We start from the raw sequence: 18,715 nt of genomic DNA, 5'->3' as shown, positions 1-18,715 counted from the left end.
CCCTAGGCAAGTTCAGTTAAGACAGACAGAGAGAGATACGACAGATGGAAAATCCGTGCTACTCATTTGAAGTAGAAGATATTTCTTCCCTATTAAATTCTGCTGCTTACAGACGTGAGGAAAAGAAAAACAAACAGTGTTTTACTTCCAGCTTGGCGTTCCCCTGCACCAAGAGCAGCGCATCCACAGAAGAGGCATCGCATTAATTTGACCTGGCTCACCCAGTGTCTGTATAGATCAGGCACTTCAGCAGGGATGTTTATGCTTTTATGTAACAGTTGATTCAATCAGCTATTACATAAAAGCATGAAAAAGCCCTGCTGAAGTGCGCAATCTATATAGACGTTGGGCAAGCCAGGTCAAATAATGCAATGCCTCTTCTGTGCATGCACTGCACTCAATGCAGAGGCATGCAAAACTGAAAGTAAAGCACTGCTCCTCCCCCCACCGACACTCCCCAAGTCTGAAAGCAGAGTATATAGCAATTTGCACTAAAATGTGTCAATCAGTCTGTTTCTTTATCAGTCTTTTTCTAGTGTGCATATTGGCTCCTCATCACCCATTTTTTCCAAACAAACTTTACTCCCTCTTTGTTCTTGGAGAGTAATAACCCCCCACAGCTAGTGTCCTTTCAGTGCCCCTTCAAAGCAGAACATAAATTAAAAGTTCAAGTCAAACTTCCAAACCTCCTATACCAAAATGAGAAAAGACTATCTGGCTTACCCCCAGTTACAAATGTTTGTTTCATTGTCAAACCTAACAGTTTGTAACAAATGTTGCACCAGAGTGTTAAAAAGCACCAAATGGTTTTTAAAAGGCGACTGTAATTACAACCTGATACAAATATAGGACTGGATACAATCTGTTCCTCACAGAGCTACATCTGCTGTTGAAGTTTATAGCTGGTGGGGAATAGAATGCATAAGCAGCACAGAGCTACACCTACTATCTGCCACCTGTGAGTTGCACTGCCGCTCCCTAAATCAGGGGCAGGCAATTATTTTGGGCAGAGGGCCGCTTACTGAGTTTTGGCAAGCCATCAAGGGCTGCATGACAGGCAGCCCAGGGCAGATGAATATTAATTTTCTAAATTTTTTAAGGGCCCTGTGGGCCAGATAGAACGGCCTGGACAGCCGCATCCGGCCCCCGGGCTGCATTTTGCCTACTCTAAATTAAGAAGGGGGAAGCCTTGAAACACACAGAATGACAAAAATCAAAGCTACCAGAATAAACCACTCTTTTAAAAAAAAGTCATATCCCCCCCACAATCCAAAAAAAATGGGAGGAGGGCATAACTGAAAATTCTTGGAGTACTTCAAATTTTGAGAGTATTTTAATTACCAGGTCTTCTTCCTTTTTTCCCCTTTTTCTTTAAACTGGACTATTAATTTACATCAGACATGTTTTCTCCTAAATAACCTGTTTGCTTAAATGTGCAGCCATGGAAAGTAGCATAACAAAGGGTGAGGAACAGGATAAGCCCCAGATGCTGCCTTAGCAGGGGACACTGAAATGGAGCTGGGGGCACCTCGCCTTCCTATATCTTTCCTTTCTCCCTCCCCCCTGCATCTTCCCTCTAGCAGCTGGATGTCCAGCTCCAGGGAAAGCAGAGTAGCAGCAATGGTGTATGGGGCAGGAGCAGCAGCTAGAGACTAGTTTCTGTGAAGGGGAGATGTCACCTTTTTTTTAAAAAAAAACTAACCAAAAACCATCATTTAAATGGCTGCTCAACACACAGCAGTGGCAAAAAAAAGATATGACAACTCCACCACCTCACAGCAGCAAACCTCCTGCCACTGCTCTACTCTGTCACTACTGGCGGCACACTGAGTAGTTACATCTCTGGCCATGGAAACCTACAGTTAAAAGCATACTGTATTCTATTACAGTAAGTTTACAAATTCAGTAATCTGGAAATTCAGGCTGAAAAAATGGAACCCTTCTGTGACTCTATGTCGTTTCAATCATCTAAATATGTTAGGTCATGTGGCACTGTGTAAACAAAGAGCACATCTAAATTTGCCCCCTTAAAAGTAGCTGGCCAATTTTGATCTCAGAAATTCTTCCAATTCCAATAGTTAATCCCTCTACCCAGAAGTCTAGAAAATATCTATATTGCAAAGGATCCTGTTTAATCCAGTGTAGTAATATCCCTGCCATCCTCCTCTCTCTTCCTGCTCATAGTTCACTTCAGCATCAACTAATACTATGTACATGTGCAGAGAGAATAATTAATGGCATGGCTCTTAAACATAACTGAATGCCTTTGTTAAAAGGGTAAGAGAAAAATTCAGCAACTTTAATCTTGCAGTCCTTAGGACATGCTTAACGGCCAGCGAATTCACCAAGAGTCCGTGAAAGTAAAAACAACAGGATTGGGAACGTATTCAAATTACTCTTCTTAGAAAGCAAACTAGATGGATGACTTCCTTCTCCTTGCAACTAACCACTAGAGACATTTTCAAAACAATAAACATGTTTTGTTAGTTTTAACTTGGACTTGAAACCCCATACTACTATGCCATCCCTTACATAGTTGTGTGAATGTGGTGTCACTAAGCTGATCAACTGTCAACTTCAACATTTCAGAGCAATGACACTTCTCTATATGTGATTTTTTTCTAGCACTTCACTTTCATAATAGTCTCAAATTCACCATCTGCTTCAGGGCACTGATTATGTCCCCAAGCATTTACTGAGCTTAGTTAAAACACCAGTCAACCTTATCCACCAATAGAGAGAGCAGACAGCAACTTCCAGTCATGTATGCCAAGTTTTCATTCAAGCATGCAGTGGAGACAGATAAACTGCAGAGTGATTTTACAGTTGAAAGGATGCCCAGCATACATAGACATTGCAATGGCTGCACCAACTTAATAATTCAACTTAGCAGCATTGTCTCTGCACAAACAGCTGTTATTGTTCAGAGTTGGTTTCATTAAGAAATCCCACCTGCATCTGTCTTTCAAATTTGTCACTGCAATCTTACCTTTCTTGGAAAATGTTTGGGTAACAGGCAGAACTGACTCAAACCCTAAGAAACAGATCAAGATCAGGGAAACTATGTTTACATGCATACACAAAAGGAATTACTGATTTTTCAGGCACCTTGACACTGATATGGGCAAAATTAGCAGAGACACAAAATCACATTATGTGCTGTGTTTCTAAGCTGTATTCCTAGCATGTGTTGATCATTATGATAAATAATGACAAAGTTCTAAGAGGAAAGAAAACATTGAATACAGCATCATTTCTTAATTATTTCAGTATGGAAAAAAAAAAATCACAAAAGAATTAAGGGACAGATAAAATTTCTTGTTTTGTCAATCTTTATACATATAGGATTTGAAAACCGCACAAGAAATCAAACGTAGTTGGGTATTATGATAAACAATATCTACTAAAATATTTAGCCATCAAGATCAGGCAGCCTATTTGTCATTTACACTATGGTCCTTTTACATCATTTTGTCTGAGTAAAGGGGCCTTAACACAAGTAAGATGTGGACTGATTCTAGAGAGTTCAGCATATGCGTAGTTAATGGAAATAGGGTCTCTCCAGATGTTAGACATGAACTTATATTTGAGACTTTTTTTTTTTTGAGTTTGGAATACTTTTAATACTACTGGCATGACAATATAATACTACTAGCATGATAATTCAGATAATTTTAGGCTCTTTTCTAACGATATAGGAGAATGTTGCACTGTGACTCAAAGGGGAAACCAAAAATATGCTGAATAAATGCTAGAAATGACAAAGCTTAGACAAGTATGTAGGAGGCTGTGAACAATGCCCTAGAACAAGTCAGCTTTTGCACACAGAGTAACTAATCATAGGTTTACAGACGACAGTATGCAGGTGTTTATCATTTAAAAGTAAACAATAACCAACCAACATTTGCATCTCAGTTTCACAGCAGTAAAAAACATGGCACTTAGAAAACTTCTCACTAGTTAACAAGATGGGAGTTGAGGGATTTAAATCTTAAAATTATTTAAAACAAAAGAAAGGTATCAAGTATGGTTTGTTTACAAGGTGCAAGTTAGCTCTGAACAATTCAGACTCCATACCCAAAGCTGTATAGCTGCATTGGCATGCTAACATAGCTATACTGCTTCTGGGATCCAAGCCAGAAAGCTGGATCATGGCACTTTGTTGTGAGAAATGCCCACATTTCCAAACTAGACAGGCCTGCAACCTCTAGCATCCCTTTTCCACCCACTCAACCACACTAAGTTTTCCATATCCCCCATTTGCCTCCTCTCCTTTCTATCCATGACCACCCATTCTCTACCCTGTCCCTTTCTTGAATCAAGTTTTTGTTCTTCCACCTCCCAACTCTCATTTTCCATCTCTTATGTCCTATACATTAACCATCTATTCTTGGTGTTCTTCTAGTCCCTATCTTCTTCTACTGAAGCCCCTTCATTTGGTCACAACTGTCTATAAGGGTGCCTTTGCGCCTCAAACATCAGGACATACGTGCTAGTTAGAAAGTAACTTAAAGGAAGATTACCTTTCCGAAGTCTCGCACATCAAATAAATCAAATGCTTCAAAAAGTTCACTTTTCTTCATCCCAAATATCTCACAGCATGCTGAAAGGAAGGTCCTTATATTCTTCAAGCAGAGAAACTAGAGGAGGGAAAAAAGCACTGTAAGTTTGCAGTTAACACTGTGGTATACTTTGGATGTTCATCCTTATTTTAACAGTAGCATATCTATATAATTAAAAACCGTTAGCATTGCCATTAAATTATGATTTTCAACTGGTTTTTAATTCAGCCACAAAAAATCTTTCAGACTAAACCGTGATAGCTGAAGTCTAAGCAAAGGAATTTGGTTATGCCTAATTTGCTTCAGTTCATTTTATGTTTCCAAAGAGAAAGGGTAATATGTCAAATTTATAAATGGTTTTCCTTTAAAAATAAAGGCAAACATAGATCACTAGCCTATAATAATGGACCAAACACTTCCGATACTAAAACAAAGATTACCACAAAAGAGCTCATTATCTAATTTAGAAAAAAGTCAATTTGCACACTTAGGTATTTTTGCTAAAAACAGTTACAAGCCTAGTTGCAGAGATTTATTGTACATCTATGCAATGTATTAATACATTAAAGATATCACAACTACATAATGTCAATATGGACCATGATAATACCTAGAGGGATTATGCAATTATGATTTTACAGTAGCTTTTGCATAATGGAAAACCAATTCACAATTTATCAAGTAGAAAATAAGTTGCATAGAACCATATCGATCTTTAGGTATGGATCAGTCTTTATTTGCATTGAACACAGCTCTGCCTACTGAATTTTTTTGCTTCTCAATTATATTTGTTGCGGAGGTGCATTGATGCCTGAGAGTAGAAAGCTCACTTCCAAAACTCCATTAGTCTCCATATACATACTGGACTGTCCGTCTACAGCTTCAATACCTACACACAGGGATGCACACATGCGAATGTTTGCACGCACAGACACCCTCTTCAAGATCATTGGGTGGTAGTGGACTCTTAGAATCACAGAAAAGCAGAACTGAAAGGGACCCTCAAAGGTTTCATAGTTTGTAGGGTCAGAAGGGACCTGAGCAGATTATTACGTCCGACCCCCTGCCTTGGCAGGAAAAAATACTGGGGTCAAATGACCCCAGCAAGGTGTACATCTAGCCTCCTCTTAAAGATCCCCCAGGGTAGGAGCCAGCACCACTTCTCTTGGAAGTTTGTTCCAGATCCTAGCCACCCTGATGTTTAGTCTGAATCTAGCTTCTGCCAGCTTGTGACCATTATTTCTAGTCATTCCTGGTAGTGCTCGGGGGAACAGGGACTCCCCCAAAGCCTGCTGGTCCCCTCTGACAATTTTGTAACAGACCACTAGATCCCCCCTCAGCCTTCTCTTATGGAGGCTGAACAGGTTCAGGTCCCGTAGCCTCTCCTCATAGGGTCTGCCCTGCTGCCCCCTGATCATGCGAGTGGCCCTCCTCTGGACCCTCTCCATGTTGTCCACATCCCTCTTGAAGCATGGCATCCAGGACTAGACGCAGTACTCCAGCTGCAGCCTGACCAGTGTTGCATAGAGGGGGAGGATCACCTCCTTGGACCTGCTTGAGATGCATCTGTGGTTGCATGACAAGGTATGGTTGGCCTTCCTGACTGCATTCCCACACTGCCGGCCCATGTTCACCATGGCATCAATGACGACTCCAAGATCCTTTTCTGCCTCTGTACTGATGAGAAGGGAGTTCCCCAGCCTGTAGGTATGCTGCTGGTTCTTCCTCCCCAAGTGCATCACCTTGGACTTGTCAGTGTTGAAACCCATTCTGTTCTCATCCGCCCACCCCTGTAACCTGTCTAGGTCTGATTGCAGCCTATTCCTCCCGTCTAGCATGCCCACATCCCCCCACATCTTAGTGTCATCAGCAAATTTGAACAGGATGCTTTTTACACCCTTGTCTAAGTCACTGATGAAGATGTTGAACAGCGTGGGCCCAAGGACTGAACCCTGGGGGATGCCACTGCCCATATCCCTCCATGTCAAAAATGATCCATCCACCACCACTCTCTGGGTTCAGCCCTCCAGCCAGTTAGCGACCCAATTGACTGTGTAGGTGTCAACACCACAGTCCCCCAGGTTTTTAATGAGAATGGGATGAGAGACAGTGTCGAAGGCCTTCCAAAAGTCCAGAAAGACTAAGCTTACTGCTACCCCTGCATCTAAGGATTTTGTGACCTTGTCATAGAAGACCACCAGGTTGGTCTGACAGGACCTGCCTCTAATGAACCCATGTCCGTTGCCCCTAAGCATAATCTCCCCCGCTGGCCCCTCATGGACATGCGCCAAGATAATTCTCTCAAAAAGCTTATCCAGGATCAAGGTAAGACTAACTGGCCTATAGTTCCCCGGGCCCTCCTTCCTCCATTCTTTGAAGATGGGAACCACGTTGGCCCTCTTCCAGTCCTCTGGCACCACATCAGAGCACCACACGTGCTCGTAAAGCCGAGCCAGGGGTCCCACAATGACCTCAGTTAATTCTCTCAGCACTCTGGGGTGGAGATCATCTGGACCAGCTGTTTTAAATACATCCAGTCCCTCCAGAAGTTCACTGACTAGATCCTCAATGACCCTTGGCCTAGGTGCGCCTCCCCTGGGGCCAGAGGGGGTCCCGGTGGGAGGGCTGATCTGGTCCCTGCTCAGGAAAATGGAGACAAAGAAGTTGTTAAATAGGTTAGCTTTGTTGTCTAGTGTGACGACCAGATTTCCTAGCATGTCTTGCAGAGCCCCACATCACCCAGTACCTTCTTCATCTAGTCCAACCCCCTGCGTGAGGAAGGATTATCCCTATCCACAGTCCATACCAATCTGACCATAGGGTAAAACTCCTTCCTGATCCTAAATATAACAAACTGTCCGACTCTTAAGCAGAGAAGCAAGACCCCACCCCTCCCATATCTAGGAAGCTCTAGGTTTCAGTCCCAGAAGAAACATAGGCAGAACCCAGTCTAAAACCCCAAATTTGGCTGCAGGCAGCAACTAATGCTTCTGAGGGAGGCAAAAAAAACAAAACAAAAGAAGTCATGTCTGGTTTACAGAAACCATGGTATGTTATTTGCCTCAGGAAACTTACGCTTTTCAAAGCAACACACAGTGTAAAGGGAGATGCAATTAAATAAAAGCGGCTTTATCCTGCTATGTGAAGAGGATTAACTTATTCTTCCTCCCCCACATCACATAACTATAGTATTTGATCCTATAGTATATGAAGGAAAGTGTTTTGGGGTTGCATTGAAAAGTAAAGTCTATGACTTCAGACAATTCACACAAAGGTAACCAATAAAGAAATCTAATACTTTATTCTCATAGCTTTTTAAGTTATTGAACGCATCTGGTGGCTGTAAAGTATGCACTATTTTTAAACTACTTTTATGACAAAGTAGTCATACCCACTGACTTATGCCTCATTAAAGATTGGCTGGGTGGAATATTTCATTTTTTGAAATAGTGAAAAGTATATATTTTTAATTAACCTCTTTACACTAGCAGACCCTGTCACTGACTGAAGCTCAGTTAAACAAATGGCTTTAAAATGAACTGATGAAAGAAGAGAGGGGAGATGTTATGAACCTATGATTTGATCCTGATTGCTCAAAGGGTTTGAAAACTTTTAGTGAAATCAGAAGATAAGCTTTAGCTGAGCCCCGTCCCATCTACTTCATTTTTATCCCTATTTATTGTCTCAAAATCTTTTCTGCAGATCTAGGGATACTCCCTCATAATGTCATCTGAAGATGAAAGCGTAAGTCAGGTAGCCATCTAAGAACAATCTCAGGTGAAAGGAGAGAGCTAATGCACACAGTATGTTGATACTAGGTGGGTTTCGGGGTAAAACATTGTTTAGGCTATGTGCAACAGGAAGACAGCAGTTGCTAATGTCATACCAAATCTATATATAAAGGTTGAGTCACTTTGTTTATATTCCCATTTTAAGAAAGTATTTCTAAGAACATGGATTTAGGTTGCAGATGCTAAGTTTAAAACAGCTGTATTTGAAACAGTAAGTTTTACGTGATCTCCAAAAACGGAATTAAATATACATTAAGAGCCACGCTTCCATTCTAAAAGACACCTCATCAAAAAGATATTCCTAATTCATCTCCAGCATTTAAAAGTAAAAGACCTTCTGCAGAAAATAGAACAGCTAGTAAAGACAAATTTTAAAGGGAATGCTGTGATATTAGCACCCTGCGTAACACTCTTGTGATGTTTTCTGGATTATAAGGACTGAATTCCACAGAATTAGACAGAAAATGCAAATAAAATGGTATTAAATAATCATACTCATTTGACTGCATTCAATTTTGAAGTATATGTTAAGTACCATTAGTAGTGGAAATTATAAGCAAAATTCTTTATAATGTTCTTAACAGGATTATTCTTTTCTTTTAAGTATACAATATTTAATGTAAGTATACTAGTAAAGGGTAATTATTGGGTACCAAGTCTGACATTATTATAATAATCTAATATCCTATAGCATTGTAACAACACAGCATTTCTATTAACTCTCTTGCAAAAACATGAAACCAAGAATTAAGCATGTCACCATTTGTCAAGCCTGCCTCTACCTGAAAAGGAATCACATCATTAGTTACAGAAAGCAAAGCAATTCCTTTAAAATAACAGGCCTCCTTGACAGTATCATTAAAACACCCGTTTAGTCTAAGGCACACTTAGCAAGTAAGACTTCATATTTAATATTGATACTATTGAATTGTTCTCTTTCTAACCAATTCGAAGATTTTTCTCTGAGCTGTTTAAACTAACCATAGTAGCAACTTCAATGTAATCTGAAAACTACTTTAAAAAAAAAAAAAAAGTACCATATTTCCACAATCCTAAAATAAGATCTCTTTCCCCCCATTTAACAGGGAGAGACAGAGACTGAGGAGGGAGTGAAAGAGGGTAGGAGGGGGAACAGAGAGGGAAGGAGGCTGGGAAATCAAGCTGGGGGGCAGGCAAGGAGGGCAGAAACAAACAGGGGGCAAGCTGCTTGAGCCCCCACCCCCCCCCCCCCACCACCACACACACTGCCTAGCCCCCTGGAGTAGTACAGGGGGTGCATTAAACATAATCCTCCAATAATTAGTTCTATACATGGAAAATTACTTCATATTTTTAAGCTTCTGATATTCCTGAAGAGTGAAGGGGCAGTGCCAGAAGATGGGAGCATGTCTGTTACATAGTCTGTGACATATTTCTTGAGAGACGAGAGGTAATAAGTATTAGAAGCCAGAAGTGAGCATTTTGGGATCACCTGCATCAGATAATGAATGTTTATCCAAAAAAGGCCTCCTGTAGTTTCAAATATTTGGCTCTTATAATGTTTATTCTTTGCCCAAAACACCAGAAAGGGAAAAAACATTGTTTATATAAACACAATAAAAAACTTAAAATTCAGGATCTACCCCAATAGAAATGGAAAGAGGATAGGAAAAGGGAGAAGGTAAATACAGGTCCAAAAAAGATAGAAGGCAATCAGGTTGGTCAGGCATGACTTGCCTTGGGGGAATCCATGGTGACTCTTCCTAATCACCTTTTTCTCCTCCAAGAATCCATTGCTAAGCACTGGGAGGAGAAGAAGGTAATTAGGAACAGTCAGCTGGGATTCACCAGGAACAAGTCATGCCTGACCAACCTGGTTGCCTTCTACGATGAGGCAACTGGCTCTCTGATTTTAGCAAGGCTTCCAATATGGTCTTCCACAACGTTCTTACAGACAAGCTAAGGGAGTACGGGCTGGACAAATGGACTGTAAGGTGGATAGAAAACTGGCTGGAGCATTGGTTTCCGAGGGTAGTAATCAATGGCTCGGTGTCTAGTTGGCAGCTAGTATCAAGTACTCCAGGGGTTGGTCCTAGGGCTGGTTTTGTTCAATGTCTTCTTCAACAACCTGGAAGATAGCATAAAGTTCACCCTCAGAGTTTGCAGATGACACCAAACTGGGGGGAGTACTAGATACGCCGGAGGGTAGGGCTAGGATTCAGAGTGACTGGGACAAAAGGAATCTCATGAAGTTCAACAAGGACAAATGTAAAGTCCTGCACTTAAGCCAGAACAGTCCCAGGCACCAATACAGGCTGGGGGCTGACTGGCTGGGCAGCAGCTCTGAAGAAAAGAACCTGGGGGTTACAGTGAACAATAAGCTGACTATGAGCCAGCAGTGTGCCCTTGTTGCCAAGAAGACTAATGGCATACTGAGCTACATTGGTATGTGTGTTGCAAGTAGGTAAAGGGAAGTGATTATTCCCTTCTATTCAGCACTGTTGAGGCCACATCTGGAATACCGTGTTCAGTTTTGGACCACCCACTACAGAAGGGATGTGGACACACTGGAGAGAGTCCAGCAGAGGGCAAGAAAAATGGTTTGGGAGCTGAGGCACATGACTTATGAGGACACGCTGAGGGAACTGAGCTTATTCAGTCTAGAGAAGACGGAGTGGGAGTTAATAGCAGCCTTCAACTACCAGAAGGGGGGTTCAAAAGAGGATGGAACTAGACTGTTCTCAGTGGTGGCAGATGACAAAACAAGGAGCAATGGTCTCAAGTTGCAGCAAGAGAAGTTTAGGTTAGATATTAGGAAAAAAATTCTCACTGGGATGGTTAGTAAAACACTGGAACAGGTTATCCAGAGGGGCAGCGGAATCTCCATCCTTGGAGGTTTTCAAGACCTGGCTAGACAAAGCTTTGGCTAGGATGATCTAGTTGGGGCTGGTCCTGCTTTGAGCAGGGGGATTGGACTAGATGACTGAGGTCCCTTCCAACCCGAATTTTCTATGATTTCTATGATATATTTAAGGCCTCTGGCAGATGTTAAAATAATGGCGTGAGTGGGCTCTGAAGTTTATGCCCCGTCCCCCAAATCATATGTTTTGCTACATCAGACTTGCATGACAGGACATGCAATATTTGGGGTAGAGCATAAAATTCCTCAGATCCTAACTGCACTGCTGCAGAACTGCAGGTGATTGTTGGCACCAGTCCCAGACAATACCAGGTCTGATTCTAGACCTGAGATTGTTCTGGCCCCTACCAATAATCAGGCAACAAAAGAGCCAGAAACTAGCTGAATGCATGCCATGCTGCAGTTTATGGTGCAATTAACACTTTAAATCGGGCCATAAACATAATATCTGGGAAAGCCCAAAATTCTGCCTGGGGACAGATCTAGTTGCTTCTTAAGCATGGAGAAAGAGGACCTGAAACCAATGATATGCTGTATATTGCTCTGATCCTGTAATACCTTGTTCTCTCTCCAGTATACTATATTTACTCAAAACCAACGAAAAGTCCCCCATATTCGATTCTAGTACAAAGCGGGGGGGAGAAGATGGGGGGGTGGAAGAGGTTGTTGCAGCAGGTCCAACCCTGATTCGGAGTCAGAGATGCTGTCTGCCCCGGCTCACCCATCTGCCCTCCAACCCTATTGTCTCTTATTCCAATTAATAATGACCTAACTGTAAAGTGTTAACAGCCAAATTCTGCCCAGCTTCTATACAGGAATGCTGTGGAGAAAGGTGAAGGGCACCTTGATCATCATGAAGCACATGTAACGTTCAAGCAGAATTGCTGTCCTGTTCCAGTCTCATGGGAATGCTCAGCAGCATAGAGAAGGTAGAATCATGGCTCTGCAACCCTCCCCCCTCCAACCCCTGCTGAGGTGGGTGGTCATAAAAGAAGCAGTGAACTACAGATGACCTTGAGCAAACCTTCTGCTGCAGTGTGACTTCATGCTTCCCATGCTTTACTGTACACCTAATGGGCACAAAGAACCCTCAATCTTACAGTTTAGTCTTCATGTGGACTACAATTTGAAACAGATGGGATAAAAGGCCATTTGTTTTCCATCAAATCAAACAGATGAAAAATGATCAATGAATTAACCACACTGATATCACATTCCAATAACTTAACAGCTCCTTTGACATAATCTCAGATACACGAGGTTTACAAAAGTTTAATTAAAGCATTTCATTCAACTGCATTCACAGTGTGCTGACACAAAGCAGCCTAGCAACAGTCTTATACAGTCATTCCAGTTCCAAAGACACTTGCCATATCGCATCTCAATTTTTAAAGCTCACCAGGATGAAAAGATGATTCTTATTATAGTGTTAATAGAAACCGTATGCATGGAAGAGTCTCATAAAAGGTCTATTACTGTATTTATTCAACACTTTCAGCACTAAAATAGTGGTGAAATGTTTAATATAGGTTAATTTTGTTGAATTTTTCAGTCCTGTAATCTACTGATTTTAACAGCCACTGCATCTCTTTTCTAAAGTCTCTCTCTCTCTAAGATTCTCTAAGCATTTCAAGAACTACAACCAACAGCCAAGTACTACAACTGATATGCAGACACATCAACCTGACTGGTGGGGTGGTGGGAATATATCCAGGACTCTGTGGGAAGCCCTTACTCTTATGAAAACTGGAATTTGCCTGACATGCTCACTCTGCAGGAAACTTGATTTTAAAAGCATTTATTCAAATGGGGAAAAAACAGTTTGCACTGCTTCTCCTTGACTTAGGAAAGCAGATGTCTTTGGTGACATCGCTAAATGAGGGCCAACACAGCATCAAATAATTGACTAATAATGACTAAAAGAGTAATCAACATGGTTTACGCTATCCAACTGTAAAGGAAAAGCATGTTGTTTTCTACCTGCAGCATTCGTCACTTGCCACAAAAAGCAGCATTTCTTTGACACTCATTCAACATGGCATAACCTGATGTGCACTGACAAGGAAACACACAAAAAAAAATTTCCAGTGAGCACTGAATAGCAGCAGATAATTAACCACAAAAAGCATAGACAGCACTTGATAGCTGCCTGTGGGGAAGAGATTTCTCTACACCAGGTCTCCAATAAAATGAAAGCTAAAATTTAAAAACAAAAAACCCTTGCATTTCCTCCATGTATATAATCTTTAAAGATATTCCTCAGAAAATGTACTTAACTGCCGAAGATCCAAGTAGAGGTTGTCTGTTCTTTACAGAGTCTATTTAGTATCTTTACCCACAGAGTTAAACAAACATTTTTAGTCTTTTTCCACAAATCAAAAAAGGGGATGGGGGAAAGGGATGCATGGTCCCATTTGCCACTAGTCACCACTATGACTGGGTCTGAATTTTAGGATCCCCACAGTGACTCCAAGGCAGTGAGTCACCCTGGAGCTTGGGACAGTGGAGAGGGAAGGAAGGATGGGGCACCCATGATCCTTGCTGAGGTGGGGGGGGTGGAACATCTAGGTGCTTGGGGGTGGAAGGGGAGGGGTTGTGCCAATACTCAGGATAGAGCCGGAAAAGTGGTCAGCTACTTTCAATAACTGAGGATGACCCTGAAAGATAAATAGGGCAGTGTGACTATGACAGATTTATCCTTTCACATGCTGACTGATGGGCTGTAAAATGCCCAGGGCTGGGGGCTGGGTACCTCTGGTCTGCAAACAAGGACAGGAGGGAGGGAAGTGGGGGGGGAGGAGGGGGTGATCTACCAAGTGCTGAATGAAAAAAATAAGAAATTAGCAACCTGGGATCTGTGCTTTAAGCAGTTAGGGCTGGGGTGTTTCACTGCCTTCCACCCTGTCTAGTCCACTTTCATGGTCTTCCACCACAACAGCCTGGTTATAGGTTCTGAGGGGATGGCCTGTAGAGGTCACAAAAGGGGAGGAGGGGTTGGGTCCAGTAGGCTTCGACTAAAAAAGCCTTGCGCAGAGGGCTTCGGGCCATTGTGGCATCCTCATCCATAGATGCCACCCACACACAGCCATCACCCAGCCTCCCTGGGGGGGTTGCATTTCCCTCAGTGCCTGGGTTGTTCTCCCAGCCGTGTAACATGAGATAGAGCTGTATCTATCCAGGCAGAGGGCTCTGGTTGATCAGCGCCAGAACTATCACCAGAATCGGCAACTGGAGTGGATGCAGGTGCTGTGTGGCCCAGTCCTAAGTCTCTCCCCTACCACCTCTACACTTGCCAGAGGCCAACCACCCTCACCCTCACCAGCTCCTGCTCAGTGGTTGGGTCCATGCTGAGTTCCAGGTCACTGGGGTGCTTGGGTCTGGCCTTTGAAATGAGGGGTCCATGTGGCCGTGTCTGATTCAGAGGGGTGTCAGGGTTCTTGGCTTAGTGCGTATCAGGGTCCAGATCCATGGGGTTATACCCAATCCTCAGATTGTAGGGCTCCCAGCTGGGTGTGCAAGTGCCAGGAGCCAAGGTGATGGGGGCTCTTGGTGTTCTCCTGGCTTCAGTGTTCAAGTCTGAGTATAAGCTGTGGGGTAATCAACCAGAAAATGAACATGAGCCAACAGTATAATGAAGCCACAAGCAGGACAAATAGAACTCTGGCGTGCATCACGCAATGTATTGCCAATAGACATTGGTGAGGCCACAGCTGGAGTACTGTGTTTAGTTCTGGGCACCGCACTTCAAGAAGGATGTGGATAAGCTCAAGAAGGTACAAAGAAGGGCCACCCATATGATTAGGGGCCTGGAAGATAGGCCCTATGAGGAGAGACTCCAGGAACTGGATCTGTTCAGTCTGAGCAAGAGAAGACTGAGAAGTGACTTGATAGCCACACTTCCATGAGAGAAGCATCCTGGGACGAGATGCTCTTCATCTCTCCTCTAAAGGTGAAAGTCTGTTCTCTTACAGGTTGAGAGGTTTGAAGGAGAGCAGGTTGGCTGATCTCCTCCAAAGGGCTTTAAACTAGGTTTGTCGGGGGACAGGGAAGCAGAGGATAAGGAGAACCTAGGATCAGAGAGCCACAAGCAATGCACTGGATCAGCCCAGGTAAGCACTAAGGGACCCAATAGACATCAGGACAGGAGGGTACCAAGGGCACCCACTGGGGGGCCTAAATATCTCAACACTAATGCTAGAAGCACGGGGAAGAAGCAGGAGGAACTGGCACTCCTGCTTGCAAGCAACAACTTCAACCTGGTTGGACTAACCAAAATCCAGTGGGACCCTACTCACAATTGGGCAGCAAGCATTGAGGGTTACAGGTTGTACAGATGGGATAGAGTGGGGAAAAAAGGAGGGTGGGGGATGTTGCTCTCTATGTTAAGGAAGAATATACATCCTCTATAATCAAGATGGGATCAGAGGAGGGCAAAACTGAGGTACTGTGGGTCAGGATGTAAGGGGGCAGGGGGGAAGGGACTTGGTAGTGGGGATCTACTATAGATGGCCACACCGGGAGAATGAACTAAACCTGGAATTCCCCAGACAGCTCTCAGAGGCCGTACAGTTGAGAGATATGTTGTCAAGGGTGACCTAAACTACCCTGACATCTGCTGAAAGGAGCAGTCAGCCAAATCTAACTACTCACATAGGGTCTTAACCTCCACCTAACGCAGGAGGTATATAATCCGCCTTGCTGGATTTGGTGTTAGCTACAGGGGATGACCTGGTGGGGAATCTGCAGGTACAAGGTAACCTAGGAGATAGTGACCATCAATTGATTGAATTCACTATCCAGCAAAGGGTGGGTAAACCAGCAGTACTGAAGTGCTAGACTTCAGAACGGCTACCTTCAGTGCACTCAGGAGATTAGTTAGTGAAGGGTGGTCATTCCTCAGGGGAGTGATTCTACAGGCGCAGAAGGAGACAATCCCATTGCACATAAAAGTGAGCAAAGGGGCCAAGAAGCCCTCTTGGCTGAACAGGGAAGTCTAAGAAAGCCTAAGGGCAAAGAAAAAGGTATACAAGCTATGGAAACAGGGGGTAGATATCAAAAAGGAGTATACCTCCCTGGCTCGCACTTGCAGGAAATCAGGAAGGCCAAAGCAGAATTAGAACTTAGGCTAGTGACAAAAATTAAGGACAACAAAAAGTCCTTCTTCAGGTATATAGGGAGCAAAAGGAAGGTGCTAGGTAGCATAGGACCCCTACAGGGCAAACTAGGGCAACTGGTGACATAGACGGGGGGGACAAAGCTGAGCTCTTCAATGAGTTCTTTGCATCTGTATTTCTAGAAACAGAGCAAGACAAATTTCCCAATTGGATAATAGATAGACCCAGGAGGGGCACCAGCCCACAAACTGTTAGCACAGACTTAGTGAAGGGGCACTTGGAGGGGCTGGATGTGTTCAGATCAACAAGCCTAGATGAACTTCATCCAAGGGTGCTGAAGGAATTAGCAGAGCCACTGGCATGGCTGTTCAAGCACTCACGATGCTCCAGTCAGGAAAAGGGCCAACGCGGTCCCTATTTTCAAGAAGGGGAGGAGAGAGGAACCAGGAAACTACAGGCCGGTTAGTCTCACCTCTATCCTTGGGAAAACTCTAGAAAAAAACTTAAGGAACTCATTTGTGGGAGGCCAGCAGGGGAAATAATGCTGAAAGGAAATCAGCACGGATTCACTGCAGGTAGATCCTGCCTGACTAACCTCGTTTCTTTTTATGACCATGTCACAAAATGCTTAGATGCAGGAGTCAAGGTAAATGTCATCTACCTAGATTTTAAGAAGGCCTTCGATATGGTATTTCATTCTGTTCTCATAAATAAACTGACAGGCTGTGATGTAGATGATTACATGGTCAGGTGGGTGGCAAATTGGCTTAGGTGTCGCACCCAAAGAGTGGTGATGGATGAGTCGATATTGACCTGGAAAGATGTGGGCAGTGGAGTCCCACAAGGCTCAGTCCTTGGACAAGCACTATCCAACATCTTAATCAGTGATTTAGATGAGGGCATGGAGAGCACCCTGTCCAAGTTTGCAGACTATACCAAATTATGGAGTAAAGTGAACACACCAGAGGGTAGGGAACGAATCCAGGTGGATCTGGACAGGTTGGAAAAATGGGCAGAATGAAATAGGATGCAGTTCAACAAAGACAAGTGCAAAGTGCTCCACCTGAGCAAAAAGACGCACCAACACAATTACAGGCTGGGGGATGACTGTCTCAGCAGCAGAAAGGGATCTTGGAGTCACAGTCGACCCCAAGATGAACTTGAGTCGTCACTGTGACTAAGTGATCAACAAGGCTAACCACACTTTATTATGCATTAGCAGATGCATGGCGAACAGGTCCAGGAAGGTGATGGTTCCCCTCTATGCAACACTGGTCCCGGCCACAGCTGGAATACTATGTCCAGTTTTGGGTGCTGCATTTCAAGAGGAGAACTGTGGTTCAGAGGAAGGCCACTCGTATCAGAGGCTTGCAGACAAGGCCCTACGAGGAGAGACTGAGGAACCCAGATCTCTTCAGCCTTCTCAAGAGAAGGCTGAGAGGTGATCTTGTGGCTGCCTATAAATTCATCATGGGAGGGCAGCAGGGAATAGGAGATGCTGTATTTACTAGGACAACCCCTAGAGTAACTAGGACAGATGCAGGGGTAGCAGTGGACATAGTCTTCCTGGACTTTCGGAAGGCCTTCGACACTGTCTCTCACCCTGTTCTCATTAAGAAACTGGGGGACTGTGGTGTCGACACCCACACAGTCAATTGGGTCACCAACTGGATGGAGGGCCGCACCCAGAGAGTGGTGGTGGATGGGTCATTTTCAGAGGGATGTGGGCAGTGGGGTCCCACAGGGCTCGGTCCTTGGGCCCGCACTGTTCAACATCTTCATCAGTGACTTGGACGAGGGGGTAAAAAGCACCCTGTTCAAATTTGCTGATGACACTAAGATGTGGGGGGATGTGGGCATGCTAGAAGGGAGGAACAGGCTACAATTGGACCTAGACAGGTTACAAGGGTGGGCGGATGAGAATAGGATGGGATTTAACACCATTCACTGCCAGAGGAAGAACCGGCACCATACCTACAGGTTGGGGAACTCCCTTCTTGTCAGTACAGAGGCAGAAAAGGATCTCGGAGTCATCATTGACTCCAAGATGAACATGGGCCGCCAGTGTGGGGATGCAGTCAGGAAGGCCAGCTGTACTTTGTCATGCATCCACAGATGCATCTCAAGCAGGTCCAAGGAGGTGATCCTCCCCCTCTATGCGGCACTGGTCAGGCTACAGCTGAAGTACTGTGTCCCGTTCTGGGCACCGCACTTCAAGAGGGATGTGGACAACATGGAGAGGGTTCAGAGGAGGGCCATTCGCGTGATCGGGGGCAGCAGGGCAGGCCTTATGAGGAGAGGCTACAGGACCTGAACCTGTTCAGCCTCCACAAGAGAAGGCTGAGGGGG

The 18,715-nt window shown here is 43.9% G+C and overlaps 1 protein-coding gene across 3 annotated transcripts in view; it reads right to left on the bottom strand.

The window, feature by feature from the left end:
• The window catches only part of VAV3 (vav guanine nucleotide exchange factor 3), a 283,108-nt gene that overhangs the window by 219,775 nt on the left and 44,618 nt on the right, over positions 1 to 18,715 (bottom strand). For all 3 annotated transcript variants that reach the window (XM_090048785.1, XM_090048783.1, XM_090048784.1), the window contains exon 2: positions 4,524 to 4,640. In XM_090048785.1, the coding sequence (XP_089904911.1) occupies positions 4,524 to 4,640 (117 nt within the window). The remainder of the gene's footprint in view (positions 1 to 4,523; positions 4,641 to 18,715) is intronic.

This window comes from Crocodylus siamensis, chromosome 5 (assembly GCF_052110815.1).
Source record: "Crocodylus siamensis isolate JL-2025a chromosome 5, ASM5211081v1, whole genome shotgun sequence".
Classification (NCBI taxonomy): domain Eukaryota; kingdom Metazoa; phylum Chordata; order Crocodylia; family Crocodylidae; genus Crocodylus; species Crocodylus siamensis.
The sequence above is the reverse complement of the archived record's forward strand: the minus strand, read 5'-3'. Positions and strand labels throughout refer to the sequence as shown.